This window comes from Arvicanthis niloticus, chromosome 16 (assembly GCF_011762505.2).
Source record: "Arvicanthis niloticus isolate mArvNil1 chromosome 16, mArvNil1.pat.X, whole genome shotgun sequence".
NCBI lineage: Eukaryota > Metazoa > Chordata > Mammalia > Rodentia > Muridae > Arvicanthis > Arvicanthis niloticus.
The window spans coordinates 65533211-65555368 of NC_047673.1; the positions used below are offsets into that span (position 1 = coordinate 65533211).

At 42.0% G+C, this 22158-nt stretch overlaps 2 protein-coding genes across 2 annotated transcripts in view; one reads left to right on the forward strand and one right to left on the reverse strand.

Annotated features, from left to right (window-relative positions):
- Kmo (kynurenine 3-monooxygenase) overlaps window positions 1-1756 on the forward strand; it is a 33423-nt gene extending 31667 nt beyond the window's left edge. Inside the window, exon 15 of the mRNA XM_034520686.2 lies at window positions 139-1756. Within this exon, the coding sequence (XP_034376577.1) occupies window positions 139-318 (180 nt within the window). The 3' untranslated portion in view covers window positions 319-1756. The remainder of the gene's footprint in view (window positions 1-138) is intronic.
- Window positions 1757-1857: 101 nt separating this feature from the next.
- Window positions 1858-22158, reverse strand: part of Opn3 (opsin 3) — a 31739-nt gene continuing 11438 nt past the window's right edge. Inside the window, exons 2-4 of the mRNA XM_034520229.2 lie at window positions 6098-6417; window positions 4337-4588; window positions 1858-3920 (exon numbers count right to left, since the gene is read on the reverse strand). Coding sequence (XP_034376120.1) covers window positions 3657-3920; window positions 4337-4588; window positions 6098-6417 — 836 coding nt within the window. The 3' untranslated portion in view covers window positions 1858-3656. The remainder of the gene's footprint in view (window positions 3921-4336; window positions 4589-6097; window positions 6418-22158) is intronic.

Genomic DNA, 22158 nt, shown 5'->3' on the forward strand with positions numbered 1-22158 from the left:
CTGTGATGTAAGAAGAGAAGCGTGTGCTTGTCTGTGGTGTAGAAAGAGAAGTGTATGCTTGTCTCTGATGTAAAGACAAAGTTTATTTCAAGATCTAATCTCTGGATGAGAGGTTTAAGATTTTTGTTGTGCTTGCAGGTGATAAACAGAGGACTCTTTGTCCTTGGGTCCCTGACAGCCATCGGAAGCACCTACATACTTGTGCATCACCTGTCCCCAAGACCTCTGGAATTCTTGAGAAGACCTGCCTGGACGGGAACCACTGGCTACTGGACTAGGAGCACAGACATTTCCCTGCAAGTTCCATGGAGTCACTAGGACAAATTTTCCAGTTCACTAACCATAGTGTCAAAGTTCTGGGTAGCAAATGCTTGATTCCTCTTCAATATCAAGGGTGAAAAGCTTCCATTGCCATATTCAATTCACTACTGGAATCTAATTGTCGGCCTATACTTAAGTTCGGTGTGGAGTTTGTTTGTCAGCAGAGCGAAGGAAGAGAGCTGTTTTTACAGTGTCTCATCAGTTTGCATGCTTGGGCTGGGCCATTTTAAATTTAAAAATGCAATAACCAAGGTCTCTTTCACTTCTCAAAAAAAATTTTTTTTATAGAGGACAATACAATATCAACAACACTGAGGACTGAGATCCACAGCTTGCCTAGCTTCCTCTTTATAGTAGTAGATGGGGCCTGCAGGTTCATAGCCACTTGCTAAAGGTAGAGATGTGAATGAGAGACAGGGTATTCCAAAGAGTTCCAGGATAAATCTGTTTTATTTCCCAGTTCCCAGACCTCAGAATTATTACTTTTTTGAAGAGAAGGAAAATACATTAATGGCATCCTAAGTGAAGGGTAAGAAAGGGTTGTTAGTAGTAATAAATGTATAGCGGGGGGGGGGGGGGGGGGTGCAAGGGGGGTGTTTTCCAGAAGCACAGGCACCGTTCATTCCATTTCAGACATGTAAAAGTGATGTTTTGACTGTCCCACAGATAGAAGCAGAAGTTAACTTCGTTGTCAGAGTGCAGCACAGACACACCCGCTCTGCTTCTTTCTTCAGTAAGCTGGCTGATTGGGACACTTAGAAATTCTTTTCATTGTCAATTTTGAGAGCTGCAATAATGGTTATGGAGGAAACCAAAAACTGAGGAAATAAAGATAAAACAATTTGGCATTTTCCATAATGTCAAAGGCATCCTTGAGTCTTAACAATCTATGATGTGTTGGGAAAGAAATATCATTGTTTTCCTGGTAAGGGATGTAGCTCAGTGGGAGAGCATTTATGTAACATGGCCCTGGGTTAGATTCACCAACACTGCAAAAATAAAGAGAATAATTGTTTCTTTTATTTATCTTAAGTTCATTAGCCGTGGCTAATATAACAGGCAGATTGTCAAAGGAAAACAAACTGAAGTTTAGGAGCATGTATGTTGTTGGGAGCCGACTTTAAACAGAAAGCGGCTAGAAAGCAGCTATCAACTTTGCAGCCATCTGGAGCCATGTACCCTGATGAGAGACTTGTTTTTCAACAGCCTACAACAGCTGAAGCACACTCTGATAAATATCTTGTTTATCCCACATAGCTTGTTTTGCTGTTTAGTGACCCCAGCTGCATGGTGCATGTGGTAAAAATGTTTTCACCTGTGTTCTCCTGCTTGTGCTTATAAATACCCAGGATTTCCTTGTAATAGTGTCAATAGGAGAAGTCAAAGAGAGGTGTGAATATAGTCTGTGGAAGACAGTAAAGGAGACTTGACTACAGATCCTCTGGCTTGTTTCCATTCTTCATGTCTCTTGCCCCTCCATCCCCACCCTCTCTCTTGACCAGAGCACTTAGCTCCAAAGTGTGGGGCAGTGTGGACAGCAACATAGTAGCCCCAAAGTGTGGGGCAGTGCAGTTCTCAACAGTATGTATATTTCATATGCGCATAGGAGATGCTCAGAAAATGAGCTGATTTAGGGCCTGGAGAGATGGCCCAGCTGTCAAGTACGTGTGCTGCTATGGAAGAGGCTCCTAGTTTAGTTCCTAGCACCCATTTCAAGCAGTGCATAGCTGCAGAACACCAGCTCCAGGAGATCCAACGCTTCCGGCTTCCTTGTGCTCCTGTACCCAAGGGCACATAAACACACAGACTTGGTTCTGCAAGAGAATTAAAAGACTTTTAGAGACCATACTTTCTGGAAGAATAAGGGGGTGCATGGGAAGAGTTGAAGGGGAAAAAGGAAAAGAGAAAATGATGTAATTTTAAGTTAAAAACAAAAGAATATTTAAAAGTAGGTCCATGTGATATGCAACAATATTGGGAAAGAGCTTAAATAAAAATCTAGTACATTTTAAAAAGCATTTAAAAAACAGTGAGCTGGCTTACAAGGCTCTCACTTATATCATCTTCAACAGGAAATAAACTTTTGGAGATATGCCAAAGGATTGAAATCCCCGGGGTATCAATCCTTAGGAGGTCACCTTGGCAAATGGGGGGAGAATTTTCTTCTCCTGCTTCTCCTCAATGACTTCCAACTCAAGGTAACTCTGCAAACTGAAGCATATTTGGGGATATTCCATTCTCCCCAAAGTATGAACAATGACATGTGGGAAGGTATCCTCTTCACTCACATGGAGCCTACTGATAAGCAATGAAAATTAAATAATACAGTGGATAGAGCTGGTGAGGTAGCTCAGTGAGAAAAGGAGCTTGCTGCCAAGCCTGATGACTTAGGTGTTATCTCTGGGACCGACAGGGTGGAAGGAGAGAACAAATTCCCACAAGCTGTCCTCTGATTTCCACATGCACAATATGACATGAATGTGTGCACACACAATAAATCAATCGATGTAATAAAATTTAAATAATAATACATGGTATTAACACATTAAAATATTTATTTGCACCTCCCTCTGAGCATAACTGTTTACTAGAAACTCCTCCTCTGGTGTACAGCTTTTGACAGAGTAATGGGAACTTATTAAAAAGAAAGGAAATTTTGACTGATTTCTGAGATGAATAGATGGAGTTGTCAATCTATCCTCAATATCCCGTTTTCAATACCCATGCTCTGCTGTAGTACCAGTGATTCACATGACCACTGTGAAGTCTCTTTGCTTTTCGACAGTGCTTCCTACAGAACCCTCTGGAACTGGTGTTCTTGATCTGAAGCCCTTGCAGCTATACTACACACATGACAACAGCCTTTGGTTTTCAGATAAAAGTAGGAATTGGTTTATTATGTCTTCAATAGATTAAATTGGTCAAACACACAACATGGCACAGAATAGGACCCAACACTGCCACGTACTCCAGATGTTCCAGTCACTGTACACGTGTATATGACACAGTTATTTTTATAGTGAAATACATTTGATAAACAAAATGTATTATGTGCTTTGGCAAATACAGTTGTTCAGATATTAAATCCTGGCATAGTAGACGATGATGCCAGATGCTCATCTTGTGCCACCAGGAGTTTCTCAAGTTATGGAGCACCCATTGAGTTAAAATAATTTGTCTTGTTCAGTCCCTTCTTGAATACAGACAACATATGGGCAATTCAGATTTCCTGCAGGGCCACAGAGATTCCATCAGTATTACACCAAATGGGAACTCTGGGGCACTCCTGACAGTGGCATTGTGTGGCAGCTGATACAAGACTCTGTCTTCTGTTCTTATAAAGGACGCACTTGGATTACATCAACCTTAGATGCGCTGCTTCTGTCACTGTCCTCAACTGACAAGGACTCATCACTGGTGATGATAAAGATGATGGAGGAGGAGTTAAAGGTCACTTTCTTCTTTGGCCTGTCCCCATCTTTCTGTGACATCACGATGGGCCTGATCTGCATTTCACTCTCAGCTGCTGGTAGGTTTTTAGCAGGCCGCTGGCATCTCAGCAGACGGAAGCATAGGAGCTGCAGAAGAGACCTCCGAAACTGCAGAGGAAAATTGAGCAATAAAATCAATTATTAAGTTGTTATTTATTTGTGTGTGTGTGTGTGTGTGTGTGTGTGTGTGTGTGTGTGTGTGTGTGTGTGTGAATACATCTGATACCTGCAGAAGCCAGAAGAGGGCACTGCATACTCTGGAGCACTCATTACAGGCAGTAGTGAACCATCTGACAAGGGTGTACTGGCACTCAAATTCTAGTCTGCTAAAAGAGTAATGGGCACCCTTAACTTCTGAGCCATCTCCCCACCACACTTACACAGAATTCTTGACTTAGGTTCTTTTTCTTTAGATTTGTTGCTTTATTTTATCTTTGACACTATTCTAAGTTGTCAAACCTCAAACAATCTATTTCTACTTGTTATCCAGGGTGAAAAAGAAAGTCCGTAATGCCAGAGCTTACCTTTCTGATCATGAAGATGTAGATAACTGGGTTGTACACAGTGCTCGATTTAGCAAAGAGATGAGAAACAATAGACACGGTTGGGGTGACCAAGTGTCCATAGCCATTGACCACCAAGAAGCGGGTCACAATATAAGGCATCCAGGAGGTGAGAAAGACAGAGGCCATCAAAAAGCACATCTTGGCTACTTTCTTTTCATATCTTAACATCTTGATCACTTGAATTGTCTGAAGATCTTCAACACAGCGAAGCTACAGGGAAACAGGAAGAGACTGAAAATGACTCCTTTCCTTTTGGAACAGACAAGTGGCCATCATTGTTTGTCCTGTCTTTGTGGAAAGTAAAGGACCACAGGAGACTGACTTCTGACCTAAATCTTGCAGCCGGATCTAGCTTTTATCTCTTGGGTCTTCAGTTCCCTCAACTAAAACCTACTGTGGTTGAGCTGAATGAATAGCTACTTAGAATTTTTTATGGTGTGTGTGTGTGTGTGTGTGTGTGTGTGTGTAAGAGAGGGGGGTTGGGGAGAAGGAGAGGGAGGGAGACAGAGAGGATGGGCACACGCATCCAACAGTGTATGTGAGGAGCTCAGAGGACCATCTCCAATGTAGACTGCTATCTTCCACTTTATGTCAGATAAGATGGTTGCTCTTAGCTAGCCTGCAAGTTTCATAAGATTCTTCTGCCTCATCTTCTCATCTTGCTATAGAATTGCTTGCATTACAGATACACATTACTGCACTATACCTGACTTTACATAGACTTTGGAGATCTGACCTTAGGTACTCACATCTGAACAGCAATTGCTTCACTCACAGGGACCATCTCACAGACTCCCTTTAATGGTTTTTAAATGCTTTTCTAACTTACTTAATAGCAGTAAAATACATTATTTTATCTAGATTTTTCAATTCCATAAAAGACAACCCAAAAGGCTTGTGGACAAATGGAAACAATTTCTTCATAATTGAGGAAACTTTTGTTGAGAACTGATTCATAAATTATCCAGCCAGATCACAGGGTGACAGACTTGTGCCGTGATGGGCATTCTACAGAGAGAAGCCTGCAGCTTGAAATGGAGCCAAATTGTATGTTGTTCTCTGTTCTGATAATAACATAGGCAAATCTCTTTGTTAGTCACTTCCCCTGCCTTAACTCCTTCCCTTTGACCTACTCTGCTTACAAATCATTCCAAAAATAGATATGACCAGTCATATAGAGATATACACGTAATGTGCATATACATAACCCCAACAGACACACAGCAGTTAGGAATTGGCACGTGGCTCAAGTTAATGTGGTCATGTTGCTGGGCCCATGTGTCAGTTACTTCATTCTCTTCCTGGCCGTTTTCCACAGATAACCTGCTCAGTGTGTGTTCCAGTCCTTTACACCTCTACTAATCTCTCGTAAGTGGGTTCATGTGATCTCAGAATGAATTGAACTACAGAAATTGTAAGTTTTCCTCTCAGAATTCTTAACTGTTGGGAGTGCTGTGGGGTGTGGGTTGAAACTGTCCATCTGCCTTCCTTGCTTCTTTTGGTATTAGAGGGTGGTACACAGAGAGCAAATGTCATTCCTCACTGATCTGCTTAGGAAATTAATCTCAGGGCAAAGTCCAACCAGAGATTAAGTCCTGTAGAGTCCTTCAACTCTGGGTGACTGACTAATCATCTAGGAAGAATTTGATTCTTTTCGCATTAGATGACAGATTGGTGGGGGCATGGTTTGGAGAGGGACATCTGCAGCCTTCAACTCACCATTCGAACAGAATACAGAATGTGACCGTAGCAATGGGCTATGATCCCCATGGGTACCACCAGGCAGCCAAGAAACAAGAAGAGCACATAGGAGGAGTCGTTGGCATCCTTGGATTTCCAGTCCACAGTACAGCCCAGTCCATGTACATCTAGGATGTACCTATTCCAGCCCAGGAGAGGTGCTCCTGCCCATGCCAAGGAATAGAGCCAGATATAGGTAATGGCCCTCCAGGCCCAGGAAAAATTGATCACTCTGGCATGTACCACACGGATATAACGTTCATAGGCCAGCACAGTGAGGGTGGTAATGGAAACAAACCCTGCAAGACAGGAAGTAAAAGTAGAATATGGAGCAGGAGAAGTCACTGGAAAACCACACGTCCCACCATAAACACTGCACAGAGAATCTTAGGCCAATGCGATGCTCCAGAAACAGCGAGAGACCCAGAGTGGAAACACACCAGGCTTCCCAGGAAAATCAATTAGGAATGTAGCTACCTATAAAAGAAAATAAAGAATAAAAACAGCACGTAGATTTTAGGTAAAAAAAAAAACCAAAGCCCTAAAATCAGCCCAGTCCCAAAAGACACAGCCTCTGTCCAAAGTTCTGCCGAAGAAAAAGAGAAATAGCAGAAAAACCCACCAGCTCCTGCATTCATCCACTCTCTCTGTTTCAGGGCCAGTCATAACCTGAGGACCTGCCAGGACAGGAGCTGCACTTTTTCACCACACCTCCTACACCATGAAGTTCAGAACCCTCTAGAACCACAAGGCAAAATAAATCCTTTTTCATTTAAATTGTTTACCAAGTGTTTTTGTCACAGTAGTACAGAAGTAAACAAAGGAGCCTGAATAGGCAAGGAGAAGGGCTCTGGTATCACAATGCACCATGCCTGGCACATCCCTTTGAACCTGGGGCTCTCCCGGGGAAGGAAAACAAGACTGGTCATCAAAGAAGCAGCATGAAGGTGCTGGGGATCCTGTTAAGAGTTATGTGGCACAATCCCAGACCTCTGGCTATCTTGCTGCATAGCTTCCAGAGAATAAGGTAATCTCTTTAGGTCCTGGATCTATGTTTTTATAAAACTGAAGTCTGCTCACATTATACAATTCTGAGTGAAAAAGTGTGAAATGAAGAGATTCCTGGTTTATGAATTGGCAAAATGGTTACAATTCACTTGAACCGTGTGTTTCATATGTGTAAGGGTGGAGGGGTCTGATATATTCTGGTATCTGATACATACGCCATTAGTAACTGCTGAATTAGTAATTGGTGAATAAATAACTGAGTATTTACTATTTCTGACCAAAAGAAGCCTGGGTTCTGAAACACAGCATGAAGAGCGAGCACTTCAGAGAGCTGAAACCAACAGCAAATGGCACACACACCTCAATTCAAACTAACAGATTCTACAGGTTAAATTAGATGTGTTGTTTCAGAAATCCAACTTTAGTCTATTAAAACTTTATATCAAGAATGATATATCCTTTAATTATTTACCTAAAAAGACATCTAGAAGCTAAGGAAACAGTAAGTTGAGGTTTAAAATATAGTTGACTCTATGAATTTTACAAATATTATTATTAAATATAATGGTATTTAATTTTATAATTAGCTTAAAATGTTAAGGCTTGACCTTTAATTTGTCATTGATTTCCATTGGATATGATTTAGTTCTTCTTAGGCAAGAACATTTAGAAAAAGAATTTCATTATTGTAAATTAACAAGTCTCAACATATTTTAGAAATGAATAAATGAATTTTAAAGGTAAACCAACACACTGACATAGTAACTGGGTACTGGCATACAATTATGTTCAAGTGTAACTCATTTATTCATTGTCTATTTACATACCAATCATAGTGCTAGAAAGTTGGCATAAAGTCCTATAGATAACAGTGTCATACAGAACTTCAAGTCCAAATGACAAGTCTGAGAAAAAGTCCAACAAGAAAGTCAGTGAACAGCAATGAATGCAAAGGTAAGGAATAACACAGGGCCGAGAGTGGGAGGGGACACAGGGCAGGACGCTGACTTATGGGAAGAGGGCAGGAACAAGGCCTGCCTTTCTCAGATCCTCCTGGGCAGAACATATGGATAAATGAGCGGAAGCTGCAGTCTGATTAGTCTGTCAGGGCGATTCTCTTGAAGTGACCTAAACTACAGCCCCTGGTGATATATTAGCAATCCCTCCAGCACCCTGTGGGTTCTGAGTAAAAAGTATTTACTTGTGGGCTGGGAAGATGGATCAGTTACTAAAGTGTTTGCCATGAGGACCTGAGCTTGATTCACAGGACCTACACAGAGAACTAGGCATGTGCCACACGGAGACAGGCATGTGCCTGTGTGACATAGCCTACTTGGTGAACTCCAGACCTGTAAGAGGCCCCATCCCACAAAACAAGGTAGAAAACAGGGTCCACAGTGGATATTGACCTCTGACCTCCACGCCCGTGCACACACACCTGAACACTTTCATCCTCTCACATACAGATTACATGATTTTTTCCTACTTACTCCTAGAGCTTTCCTCAGGAAGGTGAGGGTGGACGGGCTGTCTTGTCTCTGCTTTCCAGCCATTTTGTCAGATCACCAGGTGTTGAGGCTCATTATTTCATGTAGTTCATACATTAAGAACAACATAGAACACAAAAGAAGTGGCCACTAGCAATGTAGGTACCAGCTTTGTGATGGTTTCGGCCCAGAGAGTGGCACTTATTAGACGGTGTGGCCCTGTTACAGTAGCTGTGGCCTTGTTGGAGCAGCTGTGTCACTGTAGGTGTGGGCTTTAAGACTCTCATCCTAGATGCCTGGAAGCCAGTATTCTGCTAGCAGCCTTCAGATGAAGATATAAAACTCTCAGCTCAGCCTGGATGCTGCCCTGCTCCCACCTTGATGATACTGGACTGAATCTCTGAACCTGTAATCCAGCCCCAATTAAATTTTGTTCGTGTAAGAGTTACCTTGGTCATGGTGTCTGTTCACAGGCTTTGTGACATCACTATACATACAGTGTGCCACTCTTCCAGAGGGGGGAAAATATCTGTGGCTCAGAAGAGCCAAGAAGTCCTGTCGGTAGTGGACACTATTTTGAGAACCCAACTCTGACCTCAAGTCTATTGCTTTCTCCTTAACATTGTGTGTTTTCTCTCATGTGTACTATAAGGAAAGAGAGAAGGGTATGAATGGAGAAGTATGAATGGAGAAGGCTGAGAAGATATATATATATATATCCCTGCTCCCACCTTGATGATACTGGACTGAATCTCTGAACCTGCAATCCAGCCCTAATTAAATTTTGTTTGTATAAGAGTTACCTTGGTGTATGTGTGTGTGTGTATTTACCAACTAGGATAATCAATCCCATTAAGAAAACCCATTTTAAACAGCAAAATTCTATATGAAGGCTCCCATGCTGATTAAAACTAAAAAAACAAACCCCATGATTTTGCCTTAATGCCACCTACTGACGGAAGAGGGTTATTTCTCCATTCCCCCATCCCTACAGATGATCTTAATGAGAGCTATGTTGGTAAGGTGTAGGAAGTTACTATTTTAGGACTCCGTAGACCTTGAAAGACTTAGAGGTGTGGATCATCCTCATCTGGATGCTCAGGTATTCCCACAAAAGCAAGGCTAACTCATATGCAGCAGGAGAGAGCAACATGAGATGGGATGAAGCCATTGTATGTTAGGACTCAGTCACAATAACAAGCTAGAAAAGGAGCAATCCTGATGGACTGCATGGTGGGGGGTGACCTCACAAATATATACCTGAAATGGGTCATGAAAGACAGACGTATCAAGCAAGTATTCTCAATGGGGAAAAAAAAAAAAACATCTACAAATGCAAAAGTGAGTTCTCTAGGACTGTGATGTCAAAGTCTGGACAGAGACAGAGCTTGGAAGAGAAAGGTGGCAGGGCCATGCTGTCCACATCCAGTGACTGGCTGTGGTCCCCAGCAGGGATCTCAAAAGGGTGATTCCATTTTACAACACAGCTTTGGGCTCCGTTTTGAGTCCAGACAGAGACAGGATGACTACACCCATTACACATTTGGATACCACCTGCCAATGGTAACCTCCTGCCCAGCACCACCCACAAGAAACAGACTGACATGTAACATTCCAAAGAGTAAAACAGTGCTGCCTGTAAACTTGCCAAAGTAATCTGAGAACATTAGCTGGGTTTACTAAAACATCAGAAGAATCAGACCACAGAACTTATTAAACACACCAGACCAACAAACAGTGAAGCACCCACACCTAGACCCTGTTTTAGAGACATGGCCCTGTGAGGGGCACACTGACCTGTCACTGGACCATCATCAAGGGATGGGCAGGCAGAGAATACCTGTCTTTGGTGCCTTAATCCAGCTGGGTTCCCCACTGCTGAACACCGGCCGATTTAAACTGCTGTCTGCCTGTCCGTGGACTGGTTTTAGGTGCACACACTTGTTGGGAGCCAACTTTTAGCAGAAAGCGGCTAAAAAGCAGCTGTCCATATGCTAGCCACGCCTCCAAGGTTTACGTCATATCCATGGGCCTACAAGGGGTGTGGCAAAAGTGTATAAATACCCCAGATTTAAAAAGACTAGAGACTTGATCAGAACCTCTGTCTTGTCTCCATTCTTCTCCTTATCCCCATTCTCTCTCTCTCTAGACCCTGACCCAAAGACCAGAGCGACAGTTTGAGCCGCACAGTGGTGACCCACGCCTTTAATCCCAGCCTTTGAAAGGCCAAGCCAGACAGAGCAGAGCAGGCAGCAACATATTAACTATTCAGGCATTGTTAAGTCTTTTGTCTCAAGCCAGATAGAGCAGAGCTGGTTGCAACACACACCCAGTAAGACAAACTATGTCCTCTGCGTGAACTTTCAGCGGGAAATCCCCATTTACCATCTGATGGTGATGTATGAATTGGTGTTTGAACTTAGATAATCAGGCTTGGCAGCAACTGCTTTTACAGTGAGTACACTGTAGCTGTCTTCAGACACACCAGAAGAGGGCATGGGATCCCATTACAGTTGGTTGTGAGCCACCATGTGGTTGCTGGGACTTGAACTCAGGACCTCTGGAAGAGCACTTGGTGCTCTTAACCACTGAGCCATCTCTCCAGCCCCAGACTAACTTTTGAAAAGGAGAAGGAGCAAGCCTTTGTGAAGTGGGAGAGGAGTGACAGAGGAAAGTAGTGCCTTAGGGACCAGAAGCAGATCACCAGGAATGAACACAAAGGGAACTAGAGAACTGAGAACCAGGTACCTGGAAACAAGCTCCATGCAGCCCCTGGGGGTCGGGTGGGGGGGGCAGTGTCTATGCACCCTCAGACTCTGAAGACAGCACTCTACAAAGTCAGCTCTCCATGGTGCTGCTCACATCATGCCTACATTACCAGCTGCCGGCTTTGATAAATGCTGACAACAATCCCTTAGCAAGCAGGAGGCAGCTGTGCAAACAACTGCAGGAGTGAGGTAAGTGCTATGTCTGAATCCTGGCAAAGTCACAGGAGGCAGGGCTTACTCTGCGGGAGAATACCGGGAGGAGCTCTAAGAGAAGTGGATTTTGAATTGATGAATATGAAGAAGTTATGGAGTTGGTGTAAATGTGATAGGAAGCAGACAAAGCTGAGGGCTGGAGGGATGGATCTGTAGATAAAGTGCTTGCTGGACAAGTGTCTGGAGCTGAGTTCTGATCCCTACAAGCCACGTAAAAGTGGATGCAGTTACAGTCTGTAATTCCAGAACTTCTACATGTAAGGTGGAGCCCAGACAGGAGAAATGGTGAACAAGAGACTCTGTCTCAAAGATGGAAGGCAAGGACCTACACTTGAGGCTGTCCTCTGATACTTGTATACCCATACTCTCACATAAGAATACACACACACACACACACACACAAACATATATACACCCATGCATACAAAAGAATTAAAAAGCTGGGATGCAAGAGAGACATTTACATGTTAATTCTCTGCATCAGCTTCAGTCAAACAGTTCTTTGAGATGCAGCTTGATTATGCATCCGTTTGCTTCATTTGCCAACAAACATACAACAGACACATTGCACACTAGGTACCATGCTAGGAAATAAGACATAAATTATAAAAAGAAATAGGTATGAAACAATGAGATAAATTCTAGAGGATTTAAATAAATAAAAGTATGTGTTTGAGCCAATTGGCCTATATTAAGTTACAGCTCATACTCGTAATTGTCCATTTGACACCAAGAAAGTCAACGTATTTGAGAAAAAACAAAATACTCTCCCTCTTACCCCCTTCCCTGTCTCTCTCTCTCTCTCTTTCTGTCTGTCTCTCTCTGTCTCTGTCTCTGTCTCTCTCTCTGTGTGTGTGTGTGTGTGTGTGTGTATTTTCCTGCTTCATTTAGAATGTGAATGAACTTGGTAAAATGATAATGTGTAAAGTGTTTTTGTACACTTGAGAGTAAAATCACTTCAGGTTGGTGCAGAGTAAGCAGAAAGCATAGAAATGGAGAGGACTCTTGAGCGTCAACTCAGGATGTGTCAAATACTCAAGAACAATGTTATTTTCTACTTTGGCCACTAGATGGTCACATCTAGTAGCATATTTCTAGATCACTGTCAAGACTGAAAAAGCAGTTTCCTAACAGAACAAAGGCTTAGAGCAGTACTGCCTGCCTCCTGGGCCAGATGTTTGCATCTGTTTGACAGAAGAGCTAGTGAGGTGGGGCCCATCACTCAAAGGAGCACACACCCACTTCAAGGAAAGTGATAAAAGAAACTCCTTGGAAGAGAGGAGACCTTCTGTGGGAAACTGATGATTGAACCTGGTGAGGGGCAGGGGGTGGGGGTAGATGGTCCTGGGCCTGCTGGTCCTATCCAGGAAGAGGTGAGACTGAGCTTTGCTTATCTGCATAGGGCAACAGAAGCTAAGCCATTTGAAGGCTACTTCATAAGATGCTACTTTGTTCCTTTTGTGGGAAACAAAACCTGCTACCTTTTACATCAAAGGGTTAAGTAGGATAAAAAAAAAGCCATTAATTTTTTTTTAAAAGTCAGTTTGCAAATATGTAAAAATTATGCTAAGTTCAGCACTTCTTTTAACATCAAGGTTGCCCTCTGTGCTCAAAACTGCATTCAGCCTACCAACTGCATCACTTTAAATTAGCCAGTATGAGGTGAAGATCTGACCACTTTGAACAAGGCCCAGAATCTCTTTATGTTAGGATTAAAAATCCAGCAGGACCCTGGCTGGGTGTACTTGCCTGCTTGATTAAGCACCCATCTGAAGAAATAAAACTGTTTGCCTTGCAAAAAACAAACAAACAAACAAAAAATAAAACCCTTTGGATCATGTGATCAGTTCAGTGAGGCCCCAGTCCCGTTTCTTACAATCAGCAGCCTTTACTCATATTTGAACATTAAGGAGTAGAGGTATGTTTAATGCTTGAAAACACTTGCTTGATATTTTAAGCAAGGTAGCAATTCATTGATAATTTATTTATGATGTCTACTTGTTGGAAAAGCTTCCTTACCCCCTTCACTAATAGATAATTCGTTCATTCCAACCCATGAACACAGAGAAGTGGACGCTTCTAGTGTGTCAGGTTTGGTTCTGAGCAGCTCCTGTATTTAATCCTCATTTAATCCTCTCAACACTGTGACACATAGAAAGTACCATTGCCACTGCCATTTAGCTGAGCCAGCGTTTGAACCACAGAGCTTGCTTCCAAAGTCCAAGTTTGGGAATCATCATTTCCCCGCACGTGAGGTAGGGGGTTGAGATAGGAGACCGAATCTGCTTGCTGCCGACTGTATACATCCCATCACCGTGCTGAGCTGCAGTGTCAGACCATTTTGTAAGCTTAGGGCTTTCAAGCTGTTAGAATGCTCAGCTTCCATTTAAGCAACAATTCTCCAAAGCACCAATATGACAGTTGCTTTTTGATTTACCTTATTTAGGTTAAAAAATGTTCTAATGATTGATCTCCTCTTTCATATCTACTTCCTGCTGTTTCTCAATTTCCATTTTCAACTATTTCTTCTAAAACACAAATCTTTCTTCATAGTATATAAGATCCAGTTCCAAAACAAGGGAAGAACAGCATAAAAGTTAGAACTCTTTAATATGTGTTTTAAATAGTTTGCTTTAAAAAAAAAAAAAACCCTCAGGAGCTGAAGAGATGTTCAGTGGTTAAGAGTCATTGTCACAGAGGACTCAGGTTTGGCCCTCAGCACCCACTTTGTAGCTCACAGTGATCTATAGCTCCTATTCCAGGGGATCAGACTTTTTTTTTTTAACCTCTATAGGCGCCAGATACATATATGGTATGCATACATATATATAGGCAACATCTCATCCAAATAAAATACATTTTATTTTTCAAAACTATTTCTGGTAAGTACTTTAATTATACCTATTGTTCACTGGCAGGCAGAAGTAGCCACTCGGTGCCTATAGTGACTCATGATAATAAGCTGCCTTATCGAAGTCATCGAGTCCCCAAAAGAGAGTTACTCGGCTGGCAGTGTTCATGCTTCAGTCTATAACTCTCTTCTCATAGTTCAAACATCTGCTGCTGTTTCTATTCTTGTTCATGCTGCTCCTAGCTAGTACTGCCTGTGGTTTTGTCCATTAAATATGGTAATTTTTTAAAGGAAGAAGGGATAAGTAATTGATGCAGCTGGTAAAATGCTGGGCATGGACACCCTAGACACCCTGTGGTAACTTGGAAGACACCCACGATTCTCTTTCCATGATCTCACCCGACTATTTAGGCCTTCGGATACCAGCTCTCACTGGTCTCTAACTTTAACTTCCAGTGCAGCTCTTTGTCTTTTCTATAGCCCAACTTTTACAGACATCCCCATTTTGGACTATTTACCTTGACTCTGAGTTGGCAGTCTTTTAGTTCCTCCTTTCCAGGTAATTGCTGATCCCTGCAACTGTAGCCGAGGAAGACAGCCTCCATTAAATCCCTCTCTGTGCTTATTCCTGCTTCCCAGAGGACACAGAACTCAAGGTGGACAATGTGCTGACTGTGTGACAAGTCTGAGGTCACAGGATCTTGCTTGAATGAAAACCCAGATCATCTGGCTGCTGATCCAGGGCTTTCTCAGGATTGTTTTTCCTAGAAAGATCTGTCCAAAGAAAGTTGGCTGTGATCAAGAGGGAAGCTTGAGGTCATTTTAAATCCATGAAAAGAAATCGTCTTGTGAATGAGCTGTGGAATGGTGCTAGGGTGCCCTTCCTAGTGCAATGAGTCTAGTTTCTAAGTACACTCCAGCATGCTAGACTAATAATTTGGCACCAAGGGAACAAAATGTGAGATAACTCAAATGAACAAATAAAAGGTGGAGGGCTCTTATGCCTAACAGCACAAAAGGAAGTCGAAAGCATAAGAAATCTGAGAAGTAGCTAATTATATTTCCATTCAGTCACTTTATAATTTGCAAAACTCTCCAGAGATCCAGGGTATACAGCAGATGGTAGCAACACTATTTTAAGTGACTATAGGGTCACTTAAAATATGATGCTATGACTTAACTAGAGAATATCCATCCAGCTTGAGGGACCAGGGTATTTTTCTAAGAATGAGAAGTGGAAGAACTGTGTTCGTGTAAGTAATTAATCAGCTAGAAAATATAAGCTAGCCAGGATCATAAGAGGAGAATGGGGAAAGAAGATAAGAAGCCTGTGGGATGGCTTAAAGGAAGACGTTGATACATGGCTGGGAGTAAAACTCAGGAACCCAATGTCTAGAGCTTAAAGCATTACTTTATCACATGGCTGTATGGGAAGTTTAAGGTGAAATTCATCTTGGTGGCCAGGATGGGGATGTGGGATACACAAGAAAATCATTTCCTCCAAAGTCCCAGTCATACCGAGTCCCCAGTGGCAAAAGTGGGAAGACAAAAAGAGAAGACCAAGTTAAAGAGGGGGCTCTGTAACTGTCTTGTCCAAGGGCACAAAGCAGGACTAGGTGTCAGAGCACAGCTGCTCCCAGAACCACTCATGCTTTCATGCTTTCACTTGCTCATGAACACTAAGTCCTCTTGTCAGAACAGCAGCCCTGTCCTTAACTGGAACAGTGCTTCCACCCACCAGCCTGACAAAGAGCCACCATGTAGCTCCCAGGAGGCGGTCTCAACTGCTCATCCCAGTGCTCATCCCACAAATCAGTTCCTGTGGTGATTCGGACTTTCAGACCAGCTGACCCAGATTGGTTTGGATAAATGCCAACTCTCACAGGGTTTTGGTTTTTGTTTTGTTGTTATTCATTTTCCAAGATTTCTACCACAGGCCCACTCATTAGGCAGCCACACAAGGGTACAGAATCATTGTGTATCACCCCATACCAAACTGCACTGCAGACAACCTTTGACTGTGCCACCTGCCCTGCCCCCAGCCATCTCCATACCCATTTTTTGTCTACTCAAGTTCCTGAATTGTTTCCAGAAGTTTTCGCACCTGCAGCAGAGCAGTGATACCACCATGACCCTTGGTCTGGGCAGTGCAACCACAGGAAAACTATTTAAGAAGCTTAGCATCTATGGGATGTTGTTCAAGAAACTTCTACATACAGGGCTGCCCATCAGTTGTTTTCCTTTCTCATTGGGTCATATTATTTTGCTTCCCTCTAGATTTTAATGGAAATAGGGTTCTTTTATCCTAAGAATCTTTCTATATCTTTTAAAATGAACATTTATTTTTCAGTAGAGAACACACACACCCCTAATATCTATCTGTCCATCAATCTGGAAGATAGACTCAAATGGGTACAATTTAATGGACAATTGGGGAAGGCAACTGCCAGCTACTGGGAATAATCCAGGAAGAAGGCAAACGCTTATGAATGAAGGAAGCCATGGCCAGACAAGGAAGCTCTGCATTTCTCATGCATTTGTGTTGCAGCGAGTTCAGTTTTGCAGTCTCGTGGGTGGAGTGATAGTTACAGCATGAAGGCTGCCTTGGAAAGCAGCAGTGGGGCTCACTGTGCAGTGGCCTCCAGTACCTGGTCTTTGGCAATATGGAATATTGGACAAAACACTGAGAGTAGTGAAAGTCAACATCCTTGGGAACCACTGGAGTTAAAGTAAGCGGGTAAAGACATTGTTCAAAGGTGTTGGGTACTTACTGGTCATGAGCAGAGGCTGCAGGGGCATGATGAGTAGGTGGTTAGTGTTGGACAAGATCAAAGAAATACAGAGGCCATAAAGAAATGAGTTATGGAGGCTATCCATCCCCCTTCAGGAACCTTGCCGGAGAGATGAGCTACAGTGAGACAAGCTTTTGGAATAAGGAGGACTTGCTGGGTACGGACCCTGAATGGTTTGTCAGTGGTTTATTTCCACAGTTTTCTCTTTCTGGTTTCACACTGTGGACCTTTGAGTCTCTTGCAGTTTCTCATTCATCTGAAGGTGGTGCAAGGAGACAGCTTAACATTAAGGTCAACTCTGTATCTCCCTCTTTTTGTGTGACCTTGAATGGGTCAACTGCCAGGAGCTTGTATTTCCTTAACTATTAATAATATGGGGTAATAATACCATCTAAGTAACCCTAAGTACAGAACTGAACTGGAAAGTGAATTCATTAGTACTCACAAAGCACTTGCAATGCCACCTGGGCAACAGTATATAAAACAGTGTTGGAGCTGGATATTATAATTCATGTAGCTTTATTTTATATATAGCAACGATGCTTTAAGACAATTGCTAGTAATGTTATAGAAGCAAGTGCACAAAATGTGAATGCTTCAATACACTTTACCAAAACTGCCACAAAAATTAAATTCCTAATAACATATCTGTTATTCATGTTAGTCCCTCTAGATGGCACAATACATAACCTGGCTCTGTCCAATGAGCTCTGTGAGTCTACTAATCCTAAATGCCAGAGAGGTGCCTGATGATTTTTTTTTTTTTTTTTAAGAACTTCCCATAATTTTCAGACCTATCCTTCAAGCTAAGTCTGTCAGTATAGTTTCATGAATGGACACATCTGACAATAAAGCATTAGTTTACTGAACCAATGCAATGTCAACACTGAACCAGGCTCTTAGGAAATTCCCTTTGACTTTACTATTTACTATTTGATATCTCTCCTGTACTACTTCTGTGCCATATTTCTTTATCCACTAAGGAGAAAGTAAATTAAATAGACTGTGATATGTAACTGGAAGTGGCACAGTCTCCAGGCACAGGTGCTAACGGAAAAGAATTTTGAGCCCACAGTTTGGCTCTGAAATAATGCCATCAGAACAGTGTGTCTCCCTTTCTATCACAGGCTGGGTTCAATGCAAACCTATTCTGGGACAGTTATAACAGTACTAGCCATCTTTGCCTCAAATCCTTGAGCTTTCACAAGCCTATGAAGAGGAAGATACACCTAGGAATCTTAACAGTCCAGAAGTAATGGAAGAGTGGGAGTTCCATTTCAAGTCAAACAAGGACTTGTTTCTACCATGTTCCTGACAGCGAATACTTTCCCTTCAATCATCCCATACTAATCCTTTCCAGCCTTGAGGTCTAGACCAACTACCTTCCCATTTGTGAAGCATTCCAAGATCTGCCTACGAGTAACTTTCCTGTGCATTCAATGGTTTATGACTGTGTTCTCCAGTCATTTGTACAACCTGTAATATTTGTACAACATAACATATTAGCTAACTGTAGGTCAGTGCCAGCCCCAGTAGACTCTGAACTGTACTGCTTACCTTTCGGTGACTCTGGGAATTAATGAACAATCTGTCTTATCCCACATAGAAACACAAATGCTTATCACAGAGCTGCTTTTAAAAAGTAATGAATATACAGAGGAGACAAGAACAGTTCCTGGAATGTATGTAGTTCCTTGTGCCTCTGGACTACATCTGACACGTCTCTGAAAATTGAAGTATCTCTCAGTCAGTCTGTGAGTTATGGTATCAGAGTTCATTTGAAGCACATTTCTGCCCTCCTACTTACCAGCTTTGTGATGTTTGTCAAATTCCCTGCCTTCAACGTGTCTGTTTTCTTTTCTGCAAAATGAGGCCAATAAAAGCACCTAACCTGGGTGGTTAATGGGGATTAAATAAAAGATAGTAAGAACTTACAGGAGTGCCTAGGAAAGGTAAGTGCCCAGTGTTAGTTTTCATCTGTAAAATTCGGCCCAGAAACTGGGAGAGTGTTCAGTGAGGAACCTCTGCATCCCACTGTGGAACCATCTTAAGGGTTTTCTCTGTGTTAATTAAGCATTTCCTACAGTTAACATCTGTGGCACTGTCTCAACATCTTCTACACTTCTGGTCGAGTGTCAAAGTAACTGCAATTCTACTTCGGGCAACTCTTTCCGTCTTTCTCTTGGCTCTTCTAAAACTCACAGGGTCAGATGCATGTAATAAGAACTTTCACATAATATTCTTTCAGAGAGCATTTCAAAATATGCTATTTTATATTAGTTTGGGAGTACTTTTTTTCTGCAGCCTATAAAAATTTCCTCATTTCTAATTGTCTTAGAATCATTCTATTTCCTGGAGATGTTTTTTAAAATCCATAAAACTTCTCATTCATATCTGACCAAAAAAAAAAAAAAGTGGGAGATGTTAACTGATTTTCTGAATTGTTTCCATGATCTTAAAACTCCAGAAGGAAGGTACCGTTGACTCAGAAGGGAGACTGGTGAGTACAAGCAGTGTGGGGATGACTAAAGCAGCTCAGTACACAGACTGGAATTACTGTGTGTGACATGGTACGAAGAACAAGTGACCTAGTCAGAAATCCTGAGGACAACAGGGAGACATTGGTGCACAGAGAAATGAGGTTCCTCATGGAGATCCCGGGTATTTACCTGGTCTGAGCCTCTCATTCTTGAGAGCACTGATGTCTGTCTGAGTGACTCCCTGTTGAGAGCTTCCCTGAGGTAAATACACTCATTTCAGTCTCACTGAATGCTGATAGCCTCCCATTCCCCTTCCTCTACTCTTTCCTCTTCCCCATTTTGACAACAAAGGCTCCCAACATTCCCTAATGTCTGCTAGAGGGCAGATGCCTTGGTTTGAGAACCATTGCCCTAATGGTAGAAAATTAATGACACATCTTGAAAGTAAAGCTTGTGCCATTTTGAAATGGTCTTATTGGTTCATTCTAAAAGGAAAATCCATAATCACTAATTGGCTAAAAGCAAGATCCCTGGATCTTTAGCGAGACCTTCTGCAGTATTTCTTCCTTATGATGTAAAACTCTTGAAACTTATTTAAAAGGTTTAATTATAAGATTATAAACATAATAATGCTAACTTACAAATAACATTCTAACTCAGTTATCAATAATAAATTTGAGATGAATAAAGGAACAAGTAGATCTCAAAAGACAGACTCCGCCTTTAATTATATGCCATACAGCAAAAATAAGTGAAATTGTGGTGCACACCTATAACCTCAGGATTGAGAGGTGGAGAGTCACAAGGTCAAGATTATCTTTAGCTACACAGCAAGTTCAAGGTCAGCTTAAGCTATAAAACTCTGCCTCAAAGAGGCAGAAGCAAGCAACACCCTGATATAAATCCTCCATGCAGATGTCTTTGAAATGCAAGGTCATACTGAGTGAGTTCAGGACATCTTCAAGAATTATTTCCTATAAACTATAATGCTTGAAGATGCTACTTCCTTTTGACTAAACTACAAACACCTACCTTCCTGACACTTGCCAATCATATACATAGCCCTTGCCACTCTTCTTCTTGTGGGTATTCATCTGTAAGTAGTTGTAAGGAAGTGTATAAAGGATTAAATGTATGTGCAGCCACAGTAAATGCTAAATTCACAGGGCGATTGTAGGAATAATTAATGGAAAGCCCTTGACAGCACTAGCAGGATAAATAAATTTCACATGTGAGTATAATGTCCCCGTCCATTCAACCCTGATCGGTCTGCTTTAATTGCACAAATTTTAATTCATAGCATGTTTGTTAGAAAGTTAACTTCTCAGTGCTATCACTTCAGGTTGTGATTCATGTTTTGCACATGAACGTGAAACAATCCACTCTATTCAGATTCAGGACAAGTGGGACCACAGCATCTTAAGAGATGCTGATGGATCTATATACTAACTGGGAGTCCAGGCACATCACTGAGATCTCAGGACTCATTGCTAAATGGATATAGACTTGCCTTTCCTTGTCTTACAGTGGTACCCTGAGGAAAGTAGTCAGTGCCCTATGCACACTGTAGTAAATTGCTGTCCTACTACTCACAAAACAGTCGAGTCACCCATGATATGCATTGGGTACATTTTACACAAAGCTAGATATTGTTCCCCATGTTAAAACATGAAAGCATTCTTTCATTGATCAAAAAGAAACAACAGCTCACTCTAATAAAGGTTAATAAAAGGGGTTGAGGATGTGGTTAAGCTGGAGAATGCTTGCCTAATATTCAAGATACCCTGGGTTCAATCTCCAGCACCCCCAAATTAGGTGTGGACACATACTTGCAGCCCCAGCCAAAGAGGATCAGAAGTTCTTTTGAAATGCAAGGTCATACTCAGTAAGTTCAAGACAACCTGAATATATGAAATCTTTTCTTAAAAAAAAAAAAAAAGCCAACACAAAAGCAGTAATAATAAAAGTTATAAAGACTGGTGAGATGGTTCAGTGGATAAGAGACCCACTGACCAGCCTAAGGACCTGATCCCTGGAAACTTTGTAGTGGAAGGACAGACAGACCAGTAGCCATGACTTTGACAAGTGCACTGTAGCAGCCCCCACCGAAAATGAATATATAAATGCAAATTTAAATGAAGTGCTAACACAAAGGCCTATGGTAAAGGACTTCAACGAGATCAACCACAGAGACAAATAAAGCCGATCCTAAACAGAGCTTTATTTTTGGTAGTTTTGGATTCTGTCAGTTGGCTGTTTTATTTGCGCCTCCCTCAACACTCAGGACCTTGCGCTTGGGACTGTTGTACTTCCTCTCCTGACAGGACACAAAGCTGCTGAAGGTTAGATGAATGGACTTCAGCAACCACTGACTGAGCCAGCTTTTAGTCTTTAAGCAGCTTGTTCCCAACTATGTAACTCAAAGCTTTGGTATCCTCTTG